Raw genomic sequence first — 25,405 nt, 5'->3', positions numbered from 1 at the left:
TCCATTCTAAAGATGGAAAAGCATATTAAAAACATGCTTGAATTTCCAGCAACCTTCAGATCAGAAGGATTCAACAGTTTCAAGGAGTACTGAATTTAGCAAAGGTTCATGATTTCTTAGAATCTGGTACACCCAGGAACCTAGGCATGAAGTATTGAGAAGGTAAGGTGCGGTCCCTTCTAGAGACACAAAAATCCAACCTCTCCAGAAACTTTCTTAACAAAATCTCAAAGTTATAGGTGTGGGTGGGGAAATGAGCATAGAACAACATCTCAGTGTTATCTCATATTTCTCAACAAGTCAGTAACCTATAACTCACTAATTTCTTTACTGATCTTCTGTAAAAATTTTCCAATTTACGTGACATATCAATGTCTTATGACAATGCTGACACCTGTACAAATCCCTTCTTTAGGTCTTACTATAACAGATAATAGATCTATTTCCCCTTAAGCTTAATTGTCAATAAAATCAATTGACACTAATCAAAGTTTGCATAGGCACTGTAACAGAAGTGGATGGGTGAATGTTCCTCTAAAATAAATATAAACTTTCTGGCCATCAGAAAACTGAAAGGCAGCATTGATTCACCAAAGTTGCCTATCACTCCTTAATGATCTACTGTATACCTGGCTCAAAAATTCTAGTCAAATTTCAAAACCTGGTACAATGAATTGTTCCAATATTATCAAAACTCTTGCACCACACTCAACTTGGATGGGCAATGCTCTCGTTTATTAGGTAGTACACGTAAAATTAAATGAAAATCCTACATTATAGAAAGAAAGTATAAAGTTTCAGAATGATGGTCTGAAAAAAGAAACAATCCAATGGAAAACAAGCAACACAAGGACTGACAAAAGGCTCATTTTTATATTAAGTTGGCTAGATTGATCAAAGTCCATGAGGGAACAAGCTCATCAGAAAAATAATATCACATATTTCAACCAAATAGATGAATTCAATAATACAACTTCTAAAACTCAAAATGTACACCAAAATGATCAAAACTCAGTGAAAATGTAAAACTTTTTGATAGAACCTTAAAAAATTTTTAGGATGACTATAGGCAATTCTTGAGTAAAACATTAACAACCTACAATACTTATAGACATTCTAGCACTGGTGGTTGAAAAAGTACATTACCAGATGATGACTTGAATCCTTAGATAAGATTAATATTAATTTTTAAATGATTGAAAATCTGAAAAGATCAGAGAACCATAAACTTGCTTTAAGTGTTTAAAAAAAAGAGCCAGGTCCAAGATTTTAAGGGAAACAGAAATGTAGGAAACTGACATAAAAAAAGCTATAATAGTCAATACAATAACAAGAGTAGATTCAACAGAACAGTTCAACTAAACAACAATCGTTTCTATGAGAGATTGGTTATCCAATCTCTACAGGGGACTTTTGTACAAGTCTTAATGGTGACATTGAACGTGAGTTTCTAGGTGGAACTGCTGCAAAGGGGAAAATTCTAACAATTTAAAATGTACTAATTTACTTTGAAGGTAAGTGCAGTATTTTCCAACTAGTCAACTCAAATGAAAAGAACAGTTATTTTTGTTGTTTTTAATCACGTACCTGTAAGACATTACTTTCTGCTTCCTCTCCTGTGATAACCTCAACTTTTTTCAACAAACATTTCTTGGCTGTTGCTTTGGTGTAAGCAGCTGCAGACTCCTCCAGTGATTCTGTCACATTGTTTACTGGAAGTTAATTGGTACTTACATTAATTTAGTACTTTTAGAAGCCTCAATGAGCATGGTATGATTTCTCCCCTTCAAGTACAGGAAACATAGACAATCATTTCAAATCAAAATGACAAATTTATCTTTTTAACCCCGTACCATGTACTTAACATTGACTAAAAATGGCCTACTGGTCTATTAAAGGATTTACATAGATCAAGCCCGAGGACTATAACTGAATCAGTGTTATAGCACTTGAACATAGTTGATTCTAGCCAAAGCTAATCAACGGTCATTCTTATACTTAATGCCAAGTTGGTACATTCTTCAAAATCACTAAAAGAAAGAATTCCTGGAAATTCAAAAATTAGTAAAGTCAAGAAATTTCACACCTGACCACTGCCTCTTGCCAGCTTCCTTTGTAAAAACCCAAAGGCTGTAGAAATTTACCACACAGAAAGCTTTGTAAGATTTATATAAGGTAGATAAACACAGGCAATGATTAATAGAAGGCAAGTTTTGCAATCCACAATTCCTCTAATGAATGTCCATGAGGGAACAGCTTTAAGGAAATCTTTTTCTTAAGGATTTAAAGATTACAACTTTATCAATGATAACCAAGTAGCTACTAGGAGAATGAACGTGCTGCTGGAGTGTGGCATTGCTCATATTGGCAATACTCTACATAATACTTCTATTGTGGCTGTTGTACTTCATTAAATGTAAATTCTATGTCCCTAAGAAATACTAATAATGTTCTTTTAAATCTACTCACAGGTCGGCCAGTTTCTTACCTCACAATCTACCTCATTGAGACCGTGCACTTTACTCTCTACGAACACTACACTTTCTCTGTACTGTGACACTTTATTCTGCACTGTTACTGTTTTACCTTGCACTACCTCAATGCACTGTTGTAATGAACTGATGTGTACAGACAGTATGTACGGCAAGTTTTCCCACTGTACTTCAATACATGTGATAATAATAAATCAATGTTCAATTTTTCAAACTGAAGTACCAAACACTTACCCAGCTTATAAGACAAGTTGCTCAAAGGGAAGCAAGTACTGGCACTGAAGCAGAGATGGAAATGGTAGGGAGATCGTAGAGGAGTGGTATATCCAAAACATGAGATAAGGAAAGTACTTGAAGAACACCTTATGAGATAGTTATGATAACACTCTAACTACTACGTGTGGAAGTTCCCACTTGCTTCTAAAAGGCAACAATTATACCAGTGCCTAAGAAGAATAATGTGGGCTGCCTTAATGACCATCGCCCGGTAGCACTCACATCGATAGTGATGAAACTGTTTGAGAGGTTGGTCGTGACTAGACTGAACTCCTGAAGGACCTGGATCCATTGCAATTTACCTATCCCCACAATAGGTCAACAGCAGACACGATCTCAATGGCTCTCCACTCGGCTTTAGTCCACTTGGACAACACAAGCACCTACATCAGAATACTGTTCATCGACTATAGCTCAGCATTTAGTACCATTATTCCCACAATCCTGATAGAGAAGTTGCAGAACCTGGGCCTCTGTACCTCCCTCTGCAATTGGATCCTCGACTTCTTAACCAGAAGACAACAATCTGGGCGGACTGGTGATAACATATCCTCCTCGTTGACAATCAATACTGGCGCACCTCAGGGTGTGTGCTTAGCCCATTGCTCTATTCTCTATATACACATGATTATGTGGCTAGGCATAGCTCAAATACTATCTATAAATTTGCTGATGATACAACCATTGTTGGTAGAATCTCAGGTGGTGATGAGAGGGCATACAGGAGTGAGATATGCCATCTAGTGGAGTGGTGCCGCAGCAACAACCTGGCACTCAACATCAGTAAGTCGAAAGAGCTAATTGTGGACTTTAGGAAGGGTAAGACGAAGGAACACATACCAATCCTCATAGAGGGATCAGAAGTGGAGAGTGAGCAGCTTCAAGTTCCTGGGTGTCAAGATCTCTGAGTATCTAACCTGGTCCCAACATATCAATATAGTTATAAAGAAGGCAAGGCAGTGGTTATAATTTATTAGGAGTTTGAAGCGATTTGGTATGTCAACAAATACACTCAAAAACTTCTATACTTGTACTGTGGAGAGCACTCTGCAAGGCTACATCACCACCTGGTATGGAGGGGCTACTGCACAGGACCAAACGAAGCTACAGAAGGTTGTAAATCTAGTCAGCTTCATCTTGGGTACTAGCCTACAAAGTACCCAGGACATCTTTAGGGAGCGGTGTCTCAGAAAGGCAGCGTCCATTATTAAGGACCTCCAGCACCTAGGGCATGTCCTTTTCTCCCTGTTACCATCATGTAGGAGATACAGAAGCCTGAAGGCACACAGGCACACACTCAGCGATTCAGGAACAGCTTCTTCTCCTCTGCCATCTGATTCCTAAATGGACATTGAATCTCCGGACACTACCTCACTTTTTTTTAAATATACAGTATTATTTGTTTTTGCACAATATTTAATCTATTCAATATACGTATACTACAACAGATTTACTTATTTATTATTATATTATTGTTTTTCTCTGCTAGATTATGTATTGCATGGAATAGCTGCTGCTAAGTTAACAAATTTCATGTCACAGGCCAATGATAATAAACCCTATTCTGATTCTGACTGTTCCTTCTGTGAAAACGCTAAACTGAGAAAAACTAATTACAACAGTATTATGCAGAAGCTGGTGAAGGTAGATTGGGAGTAGCTGTTTGGAAGGTGGGTAGTGTAAATCTATATCTGAAGTGGAAATGTTTTAATAGCCAGATGGTTAGAGTTCAGGACCAGTATGATCCTGTGAGGATGAAAAACAGGATTGCAAGGTTTAGGAACCTTGGACAATGAGGGCAGGTGCTGAAGAATTGTGTGGCTCAGCTAAGGGACTTCTTTAACATTTCAAAGAGCATATATGTCACTATAAACAATCTGGACATTCATTTTCCTGCAGGCATACTCAATAAATCCAATAACCATAATAGAATCAATGAAAGACTGCACCAACTGGGCATACATCCTGTGTACAAAACCCAACAAACTGCAAATACAAAATTAATAATAATAATAATAATAAACAATAATATTGAGGACATGAGATGAAGAGACCTTGAAAGTGAGTCCACAGGTTGTGGGAATATTTCAGTGATGGGGCAAGTAAAGTTAAGTAAAGTTATCCTCTTTGATTCCAGAACCTGATGGTGTGAGTCCTGAGGCTCCTGTGTCTTCTTCCTCATGGAAGAGGGCATGGCCTGGGTGATGGGGGCTCCCTGATGATGGATGCTATTTTCCTGTGACAACACTCCATGTAGACATGCTCAATAGTGGGGAAAGGCTTTATCCGTGATGGACCGGGCCATATCGCTACTTTTTGTAGGATTTTTCATTCAATGGATTGGTGTTCCCATACCAAGTTGTGATGCAGCCAGTCCATACACGCTCCACCACACAGCTACAAGAAGTTTGCCAAAATTTTAGATGCCGATTGATCCAGATATGCCAGGTTGTTGTTCCTTGACTTTAGCGCAGTGTTTAATACAATCATCTCTCGGTAAACTGTCCTTGATGGAATTCAACACCCCTCTCTGTAAATGAATCTTGGACTTTTTGACACGAAGACCCGAGACTGTCCAAGTTGGCAACGATATCTCAAGCTCCATCACGCTGAGCACTGGTGCCCCCAGTGCTGACTCACGACTGCCCTGCCAGATCCAGCTCAAAATGCACCATCTAGTTCACTGATGATACAACGGTGGTTGGCCTCGTCAGTAACAATGATGAGTCAGCATTCATAAAGGAAGTAGAGTCTCGTCAAATGGTGTGAGAACAACACTCCGAGTCTCAACATGGACAAGACACAAGAGATGATTGTGGGCTTCATGAAGGCATAGGTTGACCACTCTCCATTGCACATTTGCCGTGGAGAGTGAAGAGTACGATTATTGATATGGATGGTCTAACCTAGATCCACAACACCCCCTCGTTAGTCTAAACTTTCAAAGGAGAATGGAGCGTGCAAGGCGCCAGGCTCCTATTGTAACAACTTTCGACATGAAAGCCATTGAGAGTGTTCTGTCTGACTGCATCAATGTGTGATACGGAGCTGCAAGGCACTGGAGTGCAAGTATAAAGGATAATAGAAACTGACGAGAGGATCACTGTGGTTTCCCTCACCACCCCCCCCCCCCATGTCACAACATTTACTGGAAGCATGGTACATGAAGGGCTCAAAGCATTGTTGAGAATTCTTACCTCAACCATCCATTGTACAATTTCTTTGACCCACTCCTGTCAGTAAGGAGGTACAAGAACATCAGGACTAGAACTGCCAGAATGGGTAATAGCTTCTTCCCACAAGCTGCAAATCCCTGCCACAACAAGGTCTCATCACAACGACAGTGAGCTGATTACTATTTACCTGTGCTGCACACTTCACATGCATTTTGAATTATATTTTATTAACTTATTTGTAGTAATATTGTGTTTTATATGCGTGTGTGATATATGTATTGTGGTCAGGAGGAACATTGTTTTGTTTGGTTGTATATATGTACAGTCAGATGACAATAAACTTGATCTTAAAGAGTTATTTTAAGTTTAGTCAAAATGTAAAAGGAAGCACAAGCAAGGTTTAAGAGATTGAAATCTGACAAGGCTCTGGAGGAATATAAATGAAGTAGAAAGGAAATAAGAAATTAGGAGGGCTAAAAAAAGGCCAGGAAAGTGTCCTTGACAAGGATTGAATAGAATCCAAAAGTAATTTATACATACATTAGTAATAGGGTAGCTAGGGAAAGAGTTGTTCCATTCAAGGACAAAGGAGGCGATTTATGCCTGGAGCCAGAGGAAGTGGACAAGGTTCTAACTGAGTACCTTGCAATAGTATTCACCAAAGAGAAAGATATGAATAACAATGAGAGCAGGAAAAGGAAATGTTGATATTCCAGGCCACATCAGTGCACTACTCTGCGGGGCCTCACACATCTAACACACTGTACTGAGGGAGGCAAGGGAGAAGATTACTGGGCCCTTGACAGGGATCTTATGTATCCTCTTAAACTGCATGTAATTTCCCTGAAGGATGGAGAAATGGGATAACCCAGGAAATTAGAAGTTGATGAGCTTGATATCAAAGGTAGGGAATTACTGAAGGATATTCTTATGGACAGGTTTTTCTTGCATTTGGAAAGCATGCACTTATCAGGGATAGTCAGCATGGCTTTGTGTAGGGTGGCCCTACCTCACAACTGAGTGTTTTTTTTGATTGAGGTCACAAAAATGTCTTGATGAAGAGAGGGCAGTGGATGTTATCTATATTGCCTTCAGTAAAGCATTTGACAAGTCTCCTCATGGCAAACTGGTCCAAAAGATTATGTCATGGGATCCACAGTGAGTTGACAAGTTAGATACCGAATTTTCTTGGTCACAGAGGACAGTGGTGGAGTGGTGCTTTACTGACCAGTAGATTTCTAGATGTCATGAAGATTGTGGAGTTCAGGATAAGAAGAAAGTTTGTCAAAGGACAAAGCAGGATAAAGATCAATTGGAAATCTTTGCGGAGAAATGGCAGATGGAGCTTAATCCAGCCAACTGTGAGGAGATATATTTTGGGAGTCACATGCAAGAGAAAAGTATGAAGTAGACAGCAGGGTCTTTGAGGGCACTGATATACAAGAGGGATCTTGTGGTTCAAGCCCACAGCTCCACAAAGGTGGCAACACAATTGAATAGGGTGGTAAATTGCCTTCTGCACTTGAGTCAGAGTATAGAAGTTGGTAAATCACGTTGCAGCTGCAGTATATAAAACTTTGATGAGGCCATATTTAGAGTATTTACTGTCTACGTCTGATCACCATACTACAGGTAGGAAGTGGAGGGTTTAACAAAGTGCAAAGGAGTTCACCAGGAAATTGACTGAATTGGAGTATATTAGGTATAATGAGAGATCGAACAAACTTGGGTTGCTTTCTCTTCAGTATCAGAGTCTGAGGACAACCAGATAAGTATATAAAATTATGAGAGGCAGAATCGTTTTTTTCTGGGGTAGAAATACAAGAGGTTAGCGCTTTAGGTTAGATGAGGAAAGTTTAAAGGAGATGTGCAAGGTGAAATCTGTTTTTCAACACAACAGCAGCAAGTGCTTTGAATTATGCTGCCAGGAGAGGTAGTAGAAGCAGACATGATAACAAAATTTAAGAGGCATTTAGACAGATATTTGAACAGTCAATGAATACAGGAATGTGGACTATGTGCTGGCAGACAGGATTAGTTAGATCTTTGTCAGTGTAGATTTGGTGAGCTGAAGGGCCCACTCATATACTGTACCGTTGTGTTCTATGATAGAACAATACATTTTCAGTAAAATGATCATTCATATGAAGAAGATGAATCCATTTCAAATACGAAACCATTAAAACTATCACACACAGAAAATTAGTTCCATGTTTGCAAAACCATTACTACCTTTCTCTGGTGTAGTTTCCTGTGAGGGTTCAGATGCAGATCCTGATGGAGTAGCTGCATTTTCTCCAAAGAGCTGATCACTGTTGATTTCACTGCACACATCACCTGACCGTGGCAAACTCTGCAAAGGTAATTCCCTTATACTTAACAATCCATATACAAGACTGATCAATTCCCTGTATTTCTACTTCACTATGTTATATTTAGATATAGAAATCCCTACAAAAGGTCACCTAAGTAATATCATATCCAACTATAAAAAATACTTCAAAATATTCAGAATAAACATGTGCATTGCACTGCTCCTGCACTTATCGAACACATTATAATGGCAATCACTGTACAATAAAAGTGAAGGAAAGAGACATTAGATCTTGAACAAGGTAATCAATTTTGTACACTTACCACTACCCTTTCACTCATGTTCTCTCCAAACACAAACTTGGCACTTTTTGTATTACTCTCTGCATTTTCTCCGGAGTCCAAAAGACTAGAGCAGGGTGAAAAAAAATAAACAAAAGAACACTTATGCTATTAGGCAGAAAAATGGTAATGCAACACAATGTGAAATGACAGAAGTATAGAACATTGAAAGAACGGATACATTGAACAAATGGTGATGGAACTGTTCATTAAAAACCTGAAAGTGAATTGGAAGTGATAGTGGATCTTAGCACTTAGAAAGTTCAGCAATCCACAAAAAATAGAGACATTTGAGCTTTAATACGAAGTCACCTTTCAGATTGTCATAGATAATGTTCTGCTAAAACCATATCAAGTTTTAGTCATGTCATAAAAGATATTTCTCAACCTCGGAAATGGTATAGGGAAAGGCCCAAGGGGCTTATCCCTGAATAATGCGAGGAAAGGTTATCAAACTTCAGAGCCCTTTATCTTCAAAGAATTGATAAGCTGAATACCTTTTCTCATCTTTATTATTTTTTGGATGTTTTTAGACTGATTTAATTTACTACTTGCAAAGACAGAAAAGAACAGTGGATGCTTTAAATTCTTGACCAATATGAAATAATGAACCACAGTAAAATAGTTGTCAGGATTTCAATGGATGTTCATGTTAAAAGCAACACAGACAGAGCCACATTTGTGCCCAGTTGAGAAGCTACTGTTTAACACCTGTAATTATTCATTTGTGTACCTCGTTATTCATATGGTGTGGCAAGATAGTGCTAGTGAACCATGATAACATTCTGTAGGATACGTATAATACTTCTAAATATACCTCTTTTGAATTAAGTCTCAGTGAAATCTGCAGCATGTAATTTCCCTTTAAGCAACGTACTTTGAAATCAACTTAATGATCTACAGATTTCACGACCTTCTGAAGGATTCAGCGGACCAAGCAGGTTACTGCACCTTGAAGCAGACAAAGGTTCTTTTCTTTCAAAAAGTGATAGATTCTGCCATTGTACCTGATGACTGGAAAATTGCAAATGTTACTCCTCTATTTAAGAAGGATGGTAGGCAGCAGAAAGGAAAATTATAGACCTGTTAGCCTGACATCAGTGGTTGGGAAGTTGTTGGAATCGATTGTTAGGGATGAGATTATGGAATACCTGGAGGCACATGACAAGATAGGCCAAAACCAGCATGGTTTCCTGAAAGGAAAATCCTGTCTGACTAACCTACTACAATTTATTGAGGAAATTACAAGCAGGGTAGACAAAAGAGATACAGTAGATGTGACGTACTTGGATTCTCAGAAGGCCTTTGACAAGATGCCGCACATGAGGCTGCTTAACAAGATAAGAGCTCATGGAATTACAGGGAAGCTACTAACATGGGTGGAGCTTTGGCTGCTCGGCAGAAAACAGAGTGTGGAAATAATGGGATCCTATTCCGGCTGGCTGCCGGTTACCAGTGGAGTTCTACAGGGGTGTGTTGGGACCACTGCTTTTTACGATGTATGTCAATGACTTGGACTATGGTATTAATGGATTTGTGGCTAAATTTGCCGATGATACAAAGACAGGTGGAGGAGTAGGCAGTGTTGAGGAAACAGAGAGCCTGCAGGGAAACTTAAATAGTTTAGGGGAATGGGCAAAGAAGTGGCAAATGAAATACAATGTTGGAAAGTATATGGTCATGCACTTTAGTGGAAGAAATAAACGGGCAGACTATTATTTAGATGGTGAGAGAATTCAAAATGCAGAGATGCAAAGGAAATTGGGAGTCCTTGTGTAGGATACCCTAAAGGTTAACCTCCAGGTTGAGTCAGTGGTGAAGAAAGTGAATGCAATGTTGGCATTCATTTCTAGAGTTATAGAATATAAGGGCAGGGATGTGATGTTGAGGCTCTATAAGGCACTCGTGAGACACACTTGGAGTATTGTGTGCAGTTTAGGGCTCCTGATTTTAGAAAGGATATACTGAGATTGGAGAGGGTTCAGAGAAGATTCACGAGAATGATTCCAGGAATGAAAGGGTTATCATATGAGGAAAGTCTGGCAGCTCTTGGGTTGTATTCCCTGGAGTTCAGCAGAATGAGGGGGGATCTCATAGAAATATTCCAAATGTTAAAATAGATTAGCAATGGCAAAGTTATTTCCCATGGTAAGGGAGCCTAGGACAAGAGGGCACAACTTCAGGATTGGAGGACGTCCATTTAGAACAGAGATGTGGAGAAATTACTTTAGTCAGAGGGTGGTAAATCTGTGGAATTTGTTGCCACGAGCAGCTGTGGAAGCCAAGTCACTGAGTGCATTTAAGGCAGAGATAGATAGGTTCTTGATTAGCCAAGGCATCAAAGGGTATGGGGAGAAGGCAGGGGAGTGGGGATGACTGGAAGAATTGGATCAGCCCATGATTGAATGGTGGAGCAGACTCGATAGGCAAAATGGCCTACTTCTGCTCCTATATCTTATGGTCTTATGGGTGGTGGGGGAGACTCCAAGCTAGGCTGAAGCACAGAGGAACAAGAACCCACTACTCAACATTTTGTTAACAAATGTGGAGTCGCTAGAGAATAAAATTGAGGACCTGAGGGCAAAAATGCTGTATCAGAGGGAACTGAGAGGTAATTGTGTTCAGTATTTGAACAAAACATGGCTTACTCCCAGCATGGCAGATACAACGCAGGCTACTCAATTCACCAGATAGACCAAAGGTAAAAGGTGGAGTAGTGTGCTTCATGATAAATTCTCAGTAGTGCTTAATGTGGAACTTTTGTCGAACTTGTATTCTTCCGACCTTGAATGTTTAATGGTCAAATGCCATCCATTCTCTTTACCAAGGGAGTTCCCCTCCATAATCCTGACCACAGTTTACATACCATTATTGGCTGACTATAATCAGGAGCATGAGATCCTGCATGATGCTGTCTCCAAACAGTCCATACTGAAGCACTTCAAATCATAGATGGGGCCTTTAACCACGCTTGTTTGGAGAAAATGCTGCCCAATTACCATTAGCATATAACCTGTAGCACCAGAGCTCCCAATACACTAGACCACTGTTATACTAAGATAAGGAATACCTACTGATTTATGCCCAGATTGTATTTCAGCAAATCTGGTCACTTGACTCTCTTGCTCCTACCTGCACACAGGCAGAGGCTAAGGAGCAAAGCTCCAGAGATTAGTACAACAAAGAGGCAGAGGAGTGGCTATGGAATTACTTTGAGTAAGTGGCCTGGGCTGTCTCCAAGGACTCGTCCGTGGATTGAATGAATACTCCATGGTAATCACAGACTTTACTAAACAGTTGTAGACGAGTGTGACCCCACAAAATCATTCAGTCTTCCCCAACTAGAAGCATGGATGAACCATGAGATCTGCAACCTTCTGAGGGACAGATCAGAGACAGTCAAGTCTGCTGACCAAGAAAGTTACAAGAGGTCCAGGTACAATCTCTGGAGAGCCACCTCATGAGCAAAGCACCAATTCTGAACTAAACTTGAATCTACGAAGAATGCTCGACAGTTGTGGCAGGGTTTGAGTACTATCACCTCATAAATTTAGATCGTGTCATAGGCAACAACAGGGCTTCGCTTCCAGATGAGCTCAATGCCTTCTATGTTCACTCTGACCATCAAAACATGGAGGAAAACATGAACTCCTACAGCCCCTGATGATCCTCAGATCTCAATCTCTCAGGCCAATTGCAAGCAGCCTTCGGAAGGGTGAACCCGTGAGTGACAAGCATCCGACCCAGATGGAGTTCTTTGGCAAGTCCTAAAGATCTGGGCTGATCAACTGGCGGGAAAGTTCACTGAGATCTTTAACCTCCTGCTTTGGCAGTCTGAGTTACCGACCTGCTTCAAGTAGGTTTCAATTATACAATGCCTAAGAAGAATATGGTAACCTGCCTTAATGACAATCGTTCAGTAGCAATTACATCCAGAGTGATGAAGTGTTTTGAGTGGTCGGTGATGAAACACATCAACTCCTGCCTGAGAACCAATTTGGATCTGCTCCAATTTCCCTTTTGGTCCACAGCTTATGTACCTCACTGGCTCTTCACTCAACCCTGGAACATCTGGACAGCAAAGATGCATATATCAGGATGCTCTTTCTCGACTACAGCTCAACATTGAATACCATCATGCCCTCAAAACTAATCAATAAGCTTCAAGAACTTAGCCTCAATACCTCTTTGTGCAATTGGATCCTCGATTTCCTCTCTTGCAGAACCCAGTTTGGATTGACAACATCCCCTCCATGATCTCCATCAGTAAAGGTGCACCACAAGGCTGTATGCTTAGCCCCCTGCTGTACTCGCTTTACACTTATGACTGTGTGGCGAAGCACAGTTCCAACGCTATATTCAAGTTTGCTGACGACACTATTGTTGTAGGCAGAATAAAAGGTGGTGACAAATCAGCATATAGGAAGGAGGGTGTAAATCTGGCTGAGTGGTGCCAGATTCTTTAACAACAACCTTTCACTCAATGTCACCAATACAAAGGAGCTACTTATTGACTTCAGAAAGGGGAAACCAGAGCTCCATGAGCCATTCCTCATCGGAGGATCTGAGGTGGATAGGGTCAGCAACTTTAAATTCCTCTATGTTATTATTTCCAGAGGACCTGTCCTGGGCCCGGCACATAATTGCATTGACAAAGAAAGCACAAACTTCTACACATGCATAGTGGAAAGTACATTGACTGGCTGCATCAGAGCCTGATATGGAAAAACAAATGTCTTTGAATGGAAAATCCTACAAAAAATAGTGAACAGCAGGAACTCTGCAGATGCTGGAAATTCAAGCAACACACATCAAAGTTGCTGGTGAACGCAGCAGGCCAGGCAGCATCTCTAGGAAGAGGTGCAGTCGACGTTTCAGGCCGAGACCCTTCGTCAGGACTAACTGAAGGAAGAGTGAGTAAGGGATTTGAAAGTTGGAGGGGGAGGGGGAGATCCAAAATGATAGGAGAAGACAGGAGGGGGAGGGATGGAGCCAAGAGCAACACTTCACCTGTGAGTCGACTGGGGTGATATACTGCGTCCGGTGCTCCCGATGTGGCCTTTTATATATTGGCGAGACCCGACGCAGACTGGGAGACCGCTTTGCTGAACATCTACGCTCTGTCCGCCAGAGAAAGCAGGATCTCCCAGTGGCCACACATTTTCGTTCCACATCCCATTCCCATTCTGATATGTCTATCCACGGCCTCCTCTACTGTAAAGATGAAGCCACACTCAGGTTGGAGGAACAACACCTTATATTCCGTCTGGGTAGCCTCCAACCTGATGGCATGAACATCGACTTCTCTAACTTCTGCTAGGCCCCACCTCACCCTCGTACCCCATCTGTTACTTATTTTTATGCACACATTCTTTCTCTCACTCTCCCTTTTCTCCCTCTGTCCCTCTGAATATACTTCTTGCCCATCCTCTGGGTTCCCCCCCACTTGTCTTTCTTCCCGGACCTCCTGTCCCATGATCCTCTCGTATCCCCTTTTGCCAATCACCTGTCCAGCTCTTGGCTCCATCCCTCCCCCTCCTGTCTTCTCCTATCATTTTGGATCTCCCCCTCCCCCTCCAACTTTCAAATCCCTTACTCACTCTTCCTTCAGTTAGTCCTGACGAAGGGTCTCGGCCTGAAACGTCGACTGCACCTCTTCCTACAGATGCTGCCTGGCCTGCTGCGTTCACCAGCAACTTTGATGTGTGTTGCAAAAAATAGTGAATATCGCCCAGTTCATCATGGGTATAGGTCTCCCCCATATACAACACAACTGCACAAAGCATTGTCGCAGGAAAGCAGCATCCACCATCAGGGGCCCCCACCACCTAGGACATGCCCTCGTCTCGCTGCTGCCATCAGGAAGAACATACAGGAGGTTCAGGAACAGTTATTACCCATCAGGCTCTTGAACCAATGGGGATAGCTTCACTTACCTTCACTTGCCCCATCATTGAGATGTTCCCACAACCTAAGGACTCACTTTCAGGGATTCTTTCTTTCTTTTTGTATTTGCAGTTTGTTGTCACAAGATCACAAGACAAAGGAGCAGAAGTAGGCCATTTGGCCCATCGAGTCTGCTCCGCCACTCCACCATGAGCTAAACTATTCTCCCATCTAGTTCCAATTTCTGGCTTTTTCCCCATATCCCTTGATACCCTGACTAATTAGATACCTATCAATCTCCTCCTTAAACACCCTCAATGATCGGGCCTCCACAGCTGTATGTGGCAACGAATTCCATAAATCCACGACCCTCTGGCTAAAACAATTTCTCATCTGTTTTAAATGGGTACCTTCTAATTCTAAGACTGTGGCCTCTTGTCCTGGACTGACCCACCAAGGGAAACAGCCTTTCCACATCTACTGTGTCCAACTCTTTCAACATTCGAAATGTTTCTATGAGATCCCCTCTCATTATTCTATACCCTAATGAATACAGTCCAAGAGCCAACCAACGCTCCTCATATGTTAACCCCTGCATTCCAGGAATCATCCTTGTAAACCTTCTCTGAACTCTCTCCAACATCAGAACATCCCTTCTAAGATAGGGGGCCCAAACCTGCACACAGTATTCCAAATGAGGTCTCACCAGTGCCCCATAGAACCTCATCAACACCTCCTTACTCTTATACACTATTCCTCTTGAAATGAATGCCAACATAGCATTCGCTTTCCTTACTGCCGATCCAACCTGGTGGTTAACCTTTAGGGTATCCTGCACGAGGACCCTCAAGTCCCTTTGTACTTCCAATTTTTTAATTTTCTCCCCATCTAAATAATAATCTGCCCAATTATTTCTTCTTCCAAAATGTACAACCGTACATTTCTCAACATTGTATCTCATCTGCTATTTCTTTGCCCACTCTCCTAAACTGACCAAGTCTCTCTACAACCTATCCATTTCTTCAAACCTTCCTGCTCCTCCACCTATCCTGGTGTCATCCGCAAACTTAGCCATAAAACCATTTAATCCATAATCTAAATCATTGATATACATTGTAAAAAGAAGTGGCCCCAACACTGACCCCTGCGGAACACCACTAGTAACCGGCAACCAATCAGAATAGGATCCCTTTATTCCCACCCTTTGCTTTCCGCCTATCAGCTAATGCTCCACCCATTTCAATATTTTTCCTGTAGTTCCATGAGCTCTCATCTTATTAAGCAGCCTCTTATGCAGCACCTTATCGAAGGCCTTTTGAAAATCCAAATACACATCCACAGCCTCTCCCTTATCAATCTTATTTGAGATTACCTCAAAAAATTCCAATAGATTGGTGAGGCAGGATCTTCCCTTCATGAAACCATGCTGGCTTGGGCCTAGCTTGTCATGCACCTCGAGGTGTTTCATAACCTCGTCCTTGAGGATCAACAATAACTTTCCAACTACCGATGTCAGACTAATAGGTCTGTAATTTTCTTTTTGCTGCCTCCCTCCTTTCTTATACAGCAGAACTACATTTGCAACCTTCCAGTTCTCCAGAACCATGCCACAGTCTATTGATTCCTGGAAGATCATTTCCAATGCCTCCACAATCTCCAAAGCCACCTCCTTCAGAACCTGTGGGTGCACCTCATCCAGTCCGGGAGACTTATCTATTCTTAGTCCATTTAGCTTCCCAAGCACTTCCTCTCTAGTAATCTTGACTGCATCTAATTCTATTCCCTGAGACCTCTGGCTATCAGATATGTTGCTAATGTCTTCTACTGTGAAGGCTGATGCAAAATACTCATTTAGTTCCTCTGCCATCTCTTTGTTACCCATTATCATTTCTCCAGCATCATTTCAATCGGTCCTATATCTACCCGTGTCACTCTTTTACTCTTCATATATTTAAAAAAACTCTTCATATCCTTTTTTATGTTAATTGCAAACTTCCTTTCATAATTCATCTTCTCTTTCCTAATGACTTTCTTAGTTTCCTTCTGTAAGTTTTTAAGTCGTCCAGTCCTCACCTCAGTTTTCCCACTAATTTTTACTCCCTTGTACACTGTCTCTTTTGCTTTTATTTTAGCCTTAACCTCTTTCGTTAGCCATATTTGTGCCATTTTTCCATTCATGATTTTCTTTTTTTTTTTTGGAATATATTTTTCCTGCACCTTCCTTATTTCTTGTAGGAATTTCATCCAATTCTGCTCTACCATCCCTCCATCTAAGCTTACTTTTCCAATCTACTTGGGCCAGTTCCTCTCTCATACCACTGTAATTTCCTTTGTTCCACTGAAATATCAATACACCTGATACCAGCTTCTCCTTTTCAAATTTGAAACTGAACTCAATCATATTATGATCACTACTTCCAAGGGGTTCCATTACCTCCAGCTCCTTAATGGCCTCAGGTTCATTACACAGCACCCAATCCAAAACAGCCGATCCCCTGGTGGGCTTATGGACAAGCTGCTCCAAAAAGCCATCCTGTAGGCATTCTACAAACTCCCTCTCCTGAGATCCGGTACCTTCCTGACTTTCCCAATCCACTTTCATATTAAAACCCCCCATAATTATCTTGACATTTTCCTTCTGACATGCTTTTTCTATTTCCAGCTGTAACTTGCAGTCCACATCCTGGCTGCTGTTTAGAGGCCTGTATATAACTGCTATTAGTGTCTTTCTACCCTTGCCATTTCTTAACTCGACCCATAAGGATTCTACCTCTTCTGATCCTATGTCCCTTCTTTCTAGTGATTTGATATCGTTGCTTACCATCAGGGCCACGCCACCCCCTTTACCTACCTTCCTATCTTTCCTATACACTGTGTATCCTTGGACATTCAGCTCCCAATCACGTCCATCATTTAGCCATGACTCGGTGATGGCCACAATGTCATATCTTTCAACCTGTAGCTGTACAACAAGGTCATCCACTTTATTTCTAGTGCTGCGTGCATTTAAGTACAGTACATTTAGATCAGTATCTGTTACCGATTTTGCTATATTTCTATCGCACAGCAAATTATCCTGTCCATTCACCTGCCTGTCCTTCTTGCCATCTCTTCAGCACAGTATCTTTGACTTATTTCTATTTTCCTCTTCCCCGACCCTAACACCCTGGTTTCCTTCCCCCTGCCAACTTAGTTTAAACCCTCCCTCACAGCTATATAAAAACAATCTTGCCAGGATATTAGTACCCTTAGATCTCAGGTGTAACCCATCGTTTTTGTATAAGTCATACTTCCCCTAAAGTAGATCCCGATGATCCAAGAATTTTAAGCCCTGCCTGCCTTTTGCATACTGTTTGAATGCCCAAGTTGGTGCGATCTTTCATTGATTCTATTATGGATTTATTAAGTATGCCTGAAAGAAATGAATCTTAGGGTTGTATATGGTGACATACATGTCCTTGAAAATAAATTTACTTCGAACTTTAACAAGGTTGTTGTTTAAATTATTAAATAGAAGTAGAAGATTTAAGATTAAACTTCCAGTACAAGTTTGCTTACAATTAAAGGTAGCTATGAAATGACAATAGATTTGAGGTCTACAGTAGGAACACTACAGAATATAGATGCAGTTACTAGGAAGAAACTTTATATATTTAGGACTTTGAAACAGTACAGTAATGATGTGGCAAGGTCAAGCAGTAACATGTTACTCGCAGCACTGTTACATTGCACAAATATATTTACCGATTACTGCCAATGTCACTGACAAGCAAATCTTACAAAATATGTTGACAACATCTAGTTCACAGTCCTAAATAAGAGTATCTATGGTTTGGCAGCAATTCCCAAAAGGGCTACAGTTAGTAGAATTGTCAAGCACACCATTCATTCCAACTTCTCTTCAGTACACTTGGAAAATCATGAACTACAGTGGATTCTGCATATATTCTTAAGATCAAGATATTTTGCTGTTTTCTTTGCATTATGCAGCCTCAATCACAGTACACAACCTTTACCAATGTTACAAAAAATATTTGATTCTTTCAATCATCAGAATGTACATGGTCACTCTCAAATATGGCCACCTTCAGAAATGAGTTTCAATTCTATATTTAATATGTGCACTCAATATTCAAAACCACAAGTGGACAACAGACCTGATCCTAAAGCAAACAAGGGGATAAGGCTGACAGGGCTTCTGCTCCAACACTTTTTCACTGCATTCTTGTTCCTCATCTCTAACAAGGTCCCGCAGCGGCTTTGCTAAACTATAGGACAAAAGAAATTTGTTCAACCTATATTGCAACCACTCCAAAGTAAAGGACACTCCAATCTCCATTACTGAGATACAGCACCTGGGCGATAGCTGCAAGCAGGATACAAGTTCCAAGTCATAACTATTTTGTTCACACAAATACAGTAAATATCTGCAAGACGTGGGAACTCAACCAACCTGCCCCCAAGGCACGACCTCTTTCTTATGATGATACGCAATGAGTAGCTGTAAAATGTAGTCTCTGCATACCACAGAAGCCACCTCTCCGTGAAGGATGATGTTGACAATTAAAATTGAATACCACTACCAGAACAACAGCATAGCAACTGGCTGCCTGGGGAAGAGTATTCAAAATTCAAAATCTCAACAAAGGAAAAGTCCATGGTCTTCTGGGTACAGAGATCCTCAGCTTCCTGAGTGCCTCTGGAAAAATATTGCCAATGCTCCTCCACAAAGTCTCCTAAATCCACTGGCAGAGCAAATCAACTAACATCAGCATCTTCTCCCAGAGCAAGACCTCCAGTACTGACCATCAGAACTGCAGTCAGCCAGCTCCAATAGGTAGGGCACACCAGATTTCCAAAGTAAGCAACCTACTTCAAGTTTTGCCATGGCAAGAGATTATCAGAGGAAAGAGAAAATGCTTCATTGAAGTTCTTTGGAATAAAGCACAGCATCAGTGACTCACGAGAATTTTCGGGCCCATAATTGATCAGAGTGGAGGAGCAAGCAAGATAGAACTGAAAACCTAGTCTCTTTGTCAGAAGCACAAGATATTCCAGTGAAAAGTGCACTCTTTCCATTATCTCCCATGCTACATACATACACACTTTATCAGAACCCATCTGTCCCTCCTGTGGTAGAATCTGTAAATTCATATTGGCCTCGTCAACTATCTCAGAACTGAAGTGAAAGAATTAATTAAAACACTTACTTTGCAGTATTTTGCTTTATGTACTGGAGAAAGTAGTTGGTTGCTGGCAATGCTTCTCCATCCATTGAACTTTCCTTCATATCACTTGAGATGTCACTGCCTTCCACAATCTGCAATAGATCACAAATACAAAAATGTATGCACAATCTGAAGCACAACACCTTATAGATAGAAATCTACAATAGAATTCCCTAATAATTGCAATTACCCAGCTCTTGCTGTGGCAAATTGTGGATGCAAAATTACAAAAATATTCAATTCTTATTTTCCTTTTTATGATATGGAGGCTTTGGAAAAAGTTTATGGCTTAATGTGCAAAATTTATGACTATTATATTCTATGAATCATTTATAGCAAGAGCAAATAACTTAAGAGCAAAAATACAAACAAACTCATCTTTCTTAAATCACTCCACCTTCCCAACACGATTTTCATTACTGATTCTTTCAATGAAACTTCTCACATAATAAACAGATGAAGAACGTGCACATAGGCAGAAGTATGGGACATAGACTTGAGGTAAGTAGCTATACATTTTATGTAATTTGAATACACTTAGAACAAACAGTTTCTAATAAAAATCATCTAGTATAAAAATGTCTTACTGGAATAAATAAGTTGACAATTACAAGACTGTTAGCCCAGTTCATCAGAAAAAACTTGAATCATCACTAAATTTCTTCAAAGAACATATGAACACAATGATTAGCTTTATAGCCGGCTCTGCCATTCAATGAGATCAAAGTTGATCTGAATGCAGTCTTAAATAAGCATTCCTGCAGAATCTAATAACCCTTCTTCTCAATGTTTATCTAGAATCTATTTACCTCTATCAGACAACAAAGTCAAAGACAATGTCTCCATGTAGAAAACAATCTTCTAGATTAGAGGTCGCCAACCTTTTTAAGCCCAAGATCCCCTACCTTAGCCTTAGTGAAAGGGAAGATCGACATACTAAATTGTTTAGAGAAAAAACAGCTCATATTGTACTTCCAACTTAACGCCTTTTATTTGGGCTAATTATACAAACCTATTTGAATTACATAAAATGCTTTTGTCAAACTTTCAAATTAATTCAACCAAGAGAACACCGCAACTAGCATATCAAACAGGCCATAGCTGTCTTTCTTTAAGAATATTACAATACTTCATACTTTTAAATCTAAAGTTTCATCATTTAATTTTATTTCAACACGAAAAATAAATGAATAAAAATTGACTGTTGCACTCAATGTGATGACTTGGGCTGAATACTTTCTGCTAGTTCCCTGAAATTTGAGTCACAACTACAGACAGCCAGCCTGTGAGGTATCTGTCAGTAAGACAGCTCCTGTACTTAGATTTAATAATTTTCATCTGTGAAAATGCAATTTCACACAGACAAGTCGACCTGAAGTAGGCACTGACTTTTAGTGCACATGTGGTGAGATGAGGAAACTTCTCCCTGCTGACAAGCCCCCAAAAGTCACCGTCCCTTGATCCATGTCATTTTGCAATCAATTGTTCCCATTTCAATGTCACTTGGCACACCAGATACTTGCTGGAATTTGGCTGCTATTTGTTCTATATTGATCAGCAGAAATGAGTTTGAAATAAATGCAGCAATATCTTTCATGACATTTAACTCCCTCCCCAAAACGCCGATCGAACTCTAATGCCAGTTTGTCTAGGTAAGCACAGTACTGCTCAGGGTGAAAAGCATTTTTTCCTTGATGGCCTCTAACATTTTCTCCAAGTTGGGAAAGTGTGTCAGCCTCCTGTTCTTTAAATCTGAAATCCAAATACCGAACTTGGCCTTAAACGCACCTACTGCGCTTATCATGTGAGGCAGGTGTCGGTCTTTTCCCACGAGCTCGTTGTAAAGTGCATTTAATTTTGCCGTTAGGTCTGTCAGAAATCCTAAATCCAGTAGCTACGCATCATCTGACAGTTCCTTGTGCTCCTTGTTTCTTGTTGAGAAAAGTCTTTACCTCAGGCAGCAAGTCAACAAATGGTTGCAGCACTTTGCCGCGACTCAACCACCAAACATCAGCATGAAGAAGTATGTCTCGGTAAGCGGCATCGAGCTCATCCAATAACACCTTGAATACGCGGTGCTGAAGTGCTTTTGCTCGAATCAAGGTTATCAGTTTGACCACCAGTGTCATTACGTGAGAAACGTCCACGACCTTCTCAGCCAAGGCCTGCTGATGAATCACACAGTGATAATCCAGGAAGCTGGGAAAATCAGGGTCATTACAGCACAGTGCTATAAAACCAACGCTCACACCGCGCATTGCTGGGGCCCCATCAGTAGTAATTGCCACCAGTTTATGAATGGGGATGTTATTTTCACGGACGTATTTTTTTGAACTCATTGTAAATATCCTCACCTCTCGTTCTCTCCTTCAATTGCAAAAGAGTGAGGAAGTCCTCCTTTGTTGTAAAATCCTGGAAAGCCATTCTGACAAATACAACTAGCTGAGCTGTTTACATTACATCCAGATATTCATCAAACTGTAGTGAGAAATATTCACAGAGTGACTAGTCCTTTAACACTTGTTGATCCTTATTTTGAGCAGCACGTTTTGTGAAAAACGATTGCTGGGCCTTCAACCCCAAGTTCAGCTCCTCAACTTTTGTGGCACGGATTGCACTCTATTTGGGGGGGTAGGTGTCTTTAAATTTCTGGTGGTTGGTGTTGTGGTGCCACTCCAGATTCCCTCTTTTAGTCAGTGCTTGTGTTTGGTGGCACAACATACATACACACTTGTCTTCCACCAAGGTAAACAGAAATTCCTCTTCCTATTCTGGATGGAATTTGTACGTGTTTGCCTTCTTTCGTGGAGCCTCCACCATGCTAGCTAGCGACCTTGCAGGATATCACCAGTGAGTGCCGTATATTGATGTTTACGACAGTCTGTACCCTTATCTAATCTAATTGGTCACTTTGATGCAGCACAAGTTACGCTGAAAAAATACAACAGCTAAATCAAGGGAGAGAGAGGCACTAACTTTTCAGTAAAAATTAATGCTAATTACTAGCACACTATCTGAAATGCTAAACATGAATTCACGCTATCAAAGGCAGAAAATTTGAAAGAAAGAAAGCAATACAACTGATCAAGCTTTTGCATAACTGACGTAATATAAATAGCAGCATAATAGAGTCAAAACCGATTAACGTTGATCAAACTTCAGTTCAGTCATGAAAAGCAGTGGAAAAGGAGAAACATAATAACCAGAGAAAGCAACTAAGTGTGGGTTAAAAACGACTCACATATGCACTCTAGGAGTAAAATCTGCTTTTGCATCGAAAGGTTTATCAGGCATAATGTATCTGTGTATTTATTTTTCTTTTTTTTCAGGATCTACAAGGAAAGTCTCAAAGATCGACCGGTTGATCGCGATTGACTGGTTGGCGACCACTATTCTAGATTCTCCTACAAAAGGAAACATTCTACATATATACTTATACTTTATTGTCGCCAAACAATTGATCCTAGAACGTACAAGCATCACAGCAATATTTGATTCTGCGCTTCCCACTCCCTGGATTACAAACATTAAACAGTAGAAATTAGTAAATATTGAAAATTTAAATTATAAATCATAAATAGAAAATAGAAAAATGGAAAGTAAGGTAGTACAAAAAAAACTGAGAGGCAGGTCCGGATATTTGGAGGATACGGCCCGGATCAGGACCCGTTCAGCAGTCTTATCACAGTTGGAAAGAAGCTGTTCCCAAATCCGGCCATACGAGTCTTCAAGCTCCTGAGCCTTCTCCCAGAGGGAAGAGGGATGGAAAGTGTGTTGGCTGGGTGGGTCATATCCTTGATTATCCTGGCAGCACTGCTTCCGACAGCGTGCGGTGTAAAGTGAGTCCAAGGATGGAAGATTGGTTTGTGTGATGTGCTGTGCTGTGTTCACGATCTTCTGCAGCTTCTTTCGGTCTTGGACAGGACAACTTCCATACCAGGTTGTGATGCACCCGAAGAATGCTTTCTACGGTGCATCTATAAAAATTAGTGAGGGTTTTAGGGGACAGGCCAAATTCCTTTAGTTTTCTCAGGAAGTAAAGGCGCTGGTGGGCCTTCTTGGCGGTGAACTCTACTTGATTGGACCAAGTCAGGTCATTTGTGATATTGACCCCGAGAAACTTAAACCTTTTGACCTGTTCCACTTGCGCACCACTGATGTAAATTGGGTGGTGCGGTCCACTACTCCTTCTGAAGTCAACAACCAATTCCTTCGTCTTGCTGACGTTGAGGGATAGGTTATTGTCTTTGCACCATGCCACCAGGTTCTTGATTTCCTCTCTGTACTCAAACTCATCATTACCCGAGATACGGCCTACAATTGTTGTGTCATCAGCAAACCTATATATTGAGTTTGATGGAAACTTGGCTATACAATCATGGGTGTACAGTATAGCCGGGGGCTGAGTACACAGCCTTGTGGGGCACCGGTACTCAGAGTGATTGTACAGGAGAGTTTGTCCCCTATTTTTACAGCCTGGGGCCTGTCTGTGAGGAAGTTGAAGATCCAGCTGCAGATCTGAATGCTAAGGCCCAGGTTCCGGAGCTTAGGAATCAGTTTATTTGGAATGATGGTATTAAAGGCAGAGCTGTAGTCAATGAAAAGGAGCCTTACGTATGCGTCTTTATTCTCCAGGTGTTCTAAGGAGGAATGTAGTGCCAGAGAGATGGCATCTGCCGTTGACCTGTTGCTCCGGTAGGCGAACTGCAAAGCGTTGAGGTTGACCCATAGGCTGTGGCTGATGTGCGCCATAACCAATCTCTCGAGGCACTTCATAGCAATTGATGTCAGAGCCACAGGTCGATAGTCATTCAGGCATGCCACCTTGCTCTTCTTCAGCACTGGGATTATCGTTGCCTTCTTAAAACACGAGGGGATCTTAGACTGAAGCAAGTAGCAGTTGAAGATGTCAGCAAACACTCCAACTAGTTCGCTTGCACAGGCCCGGAGAACCTATTCAGGCTGTCAAGACCCCACAGAATCATATCAAGTAAGATTACAAACAAGAATAACTTCCTACTTACTTTACCATGTTTTGCTTTATGTACTAGGAAAGTAATTATCTGCTCTCAAGTCATAAGAGGATTTGAGAGTCAAATGAAAGACACAGGAAATATACAGACTAAAAGCAAATGTGAGAAGTTAAGAATCAGCAAATGTGAGAAGTTAAGAATCAGAAAGCATTTAAACATTTAAAAAAATCACAGTACAAAAGAACTGCCAATGCTCCACCCATGCTAGTAACTCCCCTGTAATTCCATGGGCTCTTATCAGTGCAAAACTGTGCTTGCTTTCTGACATATAAAGTTAACATATAAAGTATCAACCTATTTTGCAGTTACCCAGAGTTGATTCTACAGTGCTTCCCAAGATAAATAGGAACAGCTTGAAAGTACTTCATTCATGTTCTTAGATATCTTTAAACCTCACTAATAACCTTCATATATCACCTGTTGCATCATTACTCACCTTTTGACATCAAGGATCATGATAGTTTAAGAAATTTGTTTCAGCAAAAACTATCAGTTCAGTCATTTCCTTTTATGCACTCATCAAACAAATCAACTACATTAGTCGAGCCCTTAGTCTCTCAAAGTCAATGACTATTGATAATTCAGAAATTAATCCTTTTGTTCAATATCCCAAATAATCTTACAGTTTCACACAAGGAAGTCTGCAGATGCTGGAATTT

At 40.7% G+C, this 25,405-nt stretch overlaps 1 protein-coding gene across 5 annotated transcripts in view; it reads right to left on the bottom strand.

Moving 5' to 3' along the window:
• ranbp3b (RAN binding protein 3b) overlaps positions 1-25,405 on the bottom strand; it is a 171,954-nt gene that overhangs the window by 14,854 nt on the left and 131,695 nt on the right. For all 5 annotated transcript variants that reach the window (XM_072244196.1, XM_072244198.1, XM_072244194.1 and 2 more), the window contains 4 exons: positions 19,696-19,805; positions 8,582-8,666; positions 8,177-8,297; positions 1,588-1,712 (listed from right to left, as the gene is read on the bottom strand). In XM_072244196.1, coding sequence (XP_072100297.1) covers positions 1,588-1,712; positions 8,177-8,297; positions 8,582-8,666; positions 19,696-19,805 — 441 coding nt within the window. The remainder of the gene's footprint in view (positions 1-1,587; positions 1,713-8,176; positions 8,298-8,581; positions 8,667-19,695; positions 19,806-25,405) is intronic.

The sequence above is a fragment of the Mobula birostris genome, chromosome 26, assembly GCF_030028105.1.
Source record: "Mobula birostris isolate sMobBir1 chromosome 26, sMobBir1.hap1, whole genome shotgun sequence".
Classification (NCBI taxonomy): Eukaryota; Metazoa; Chordata; class Chondrichthyes; order Myliobatiformes; family Myliobatidae; genus Mobula; species Mobula birostris.
The sequence above is the reverse complement of the archived record's forward strand: the minus strand, read 5'-3'. Positions and strand labels throughout refer to the sequence as shown.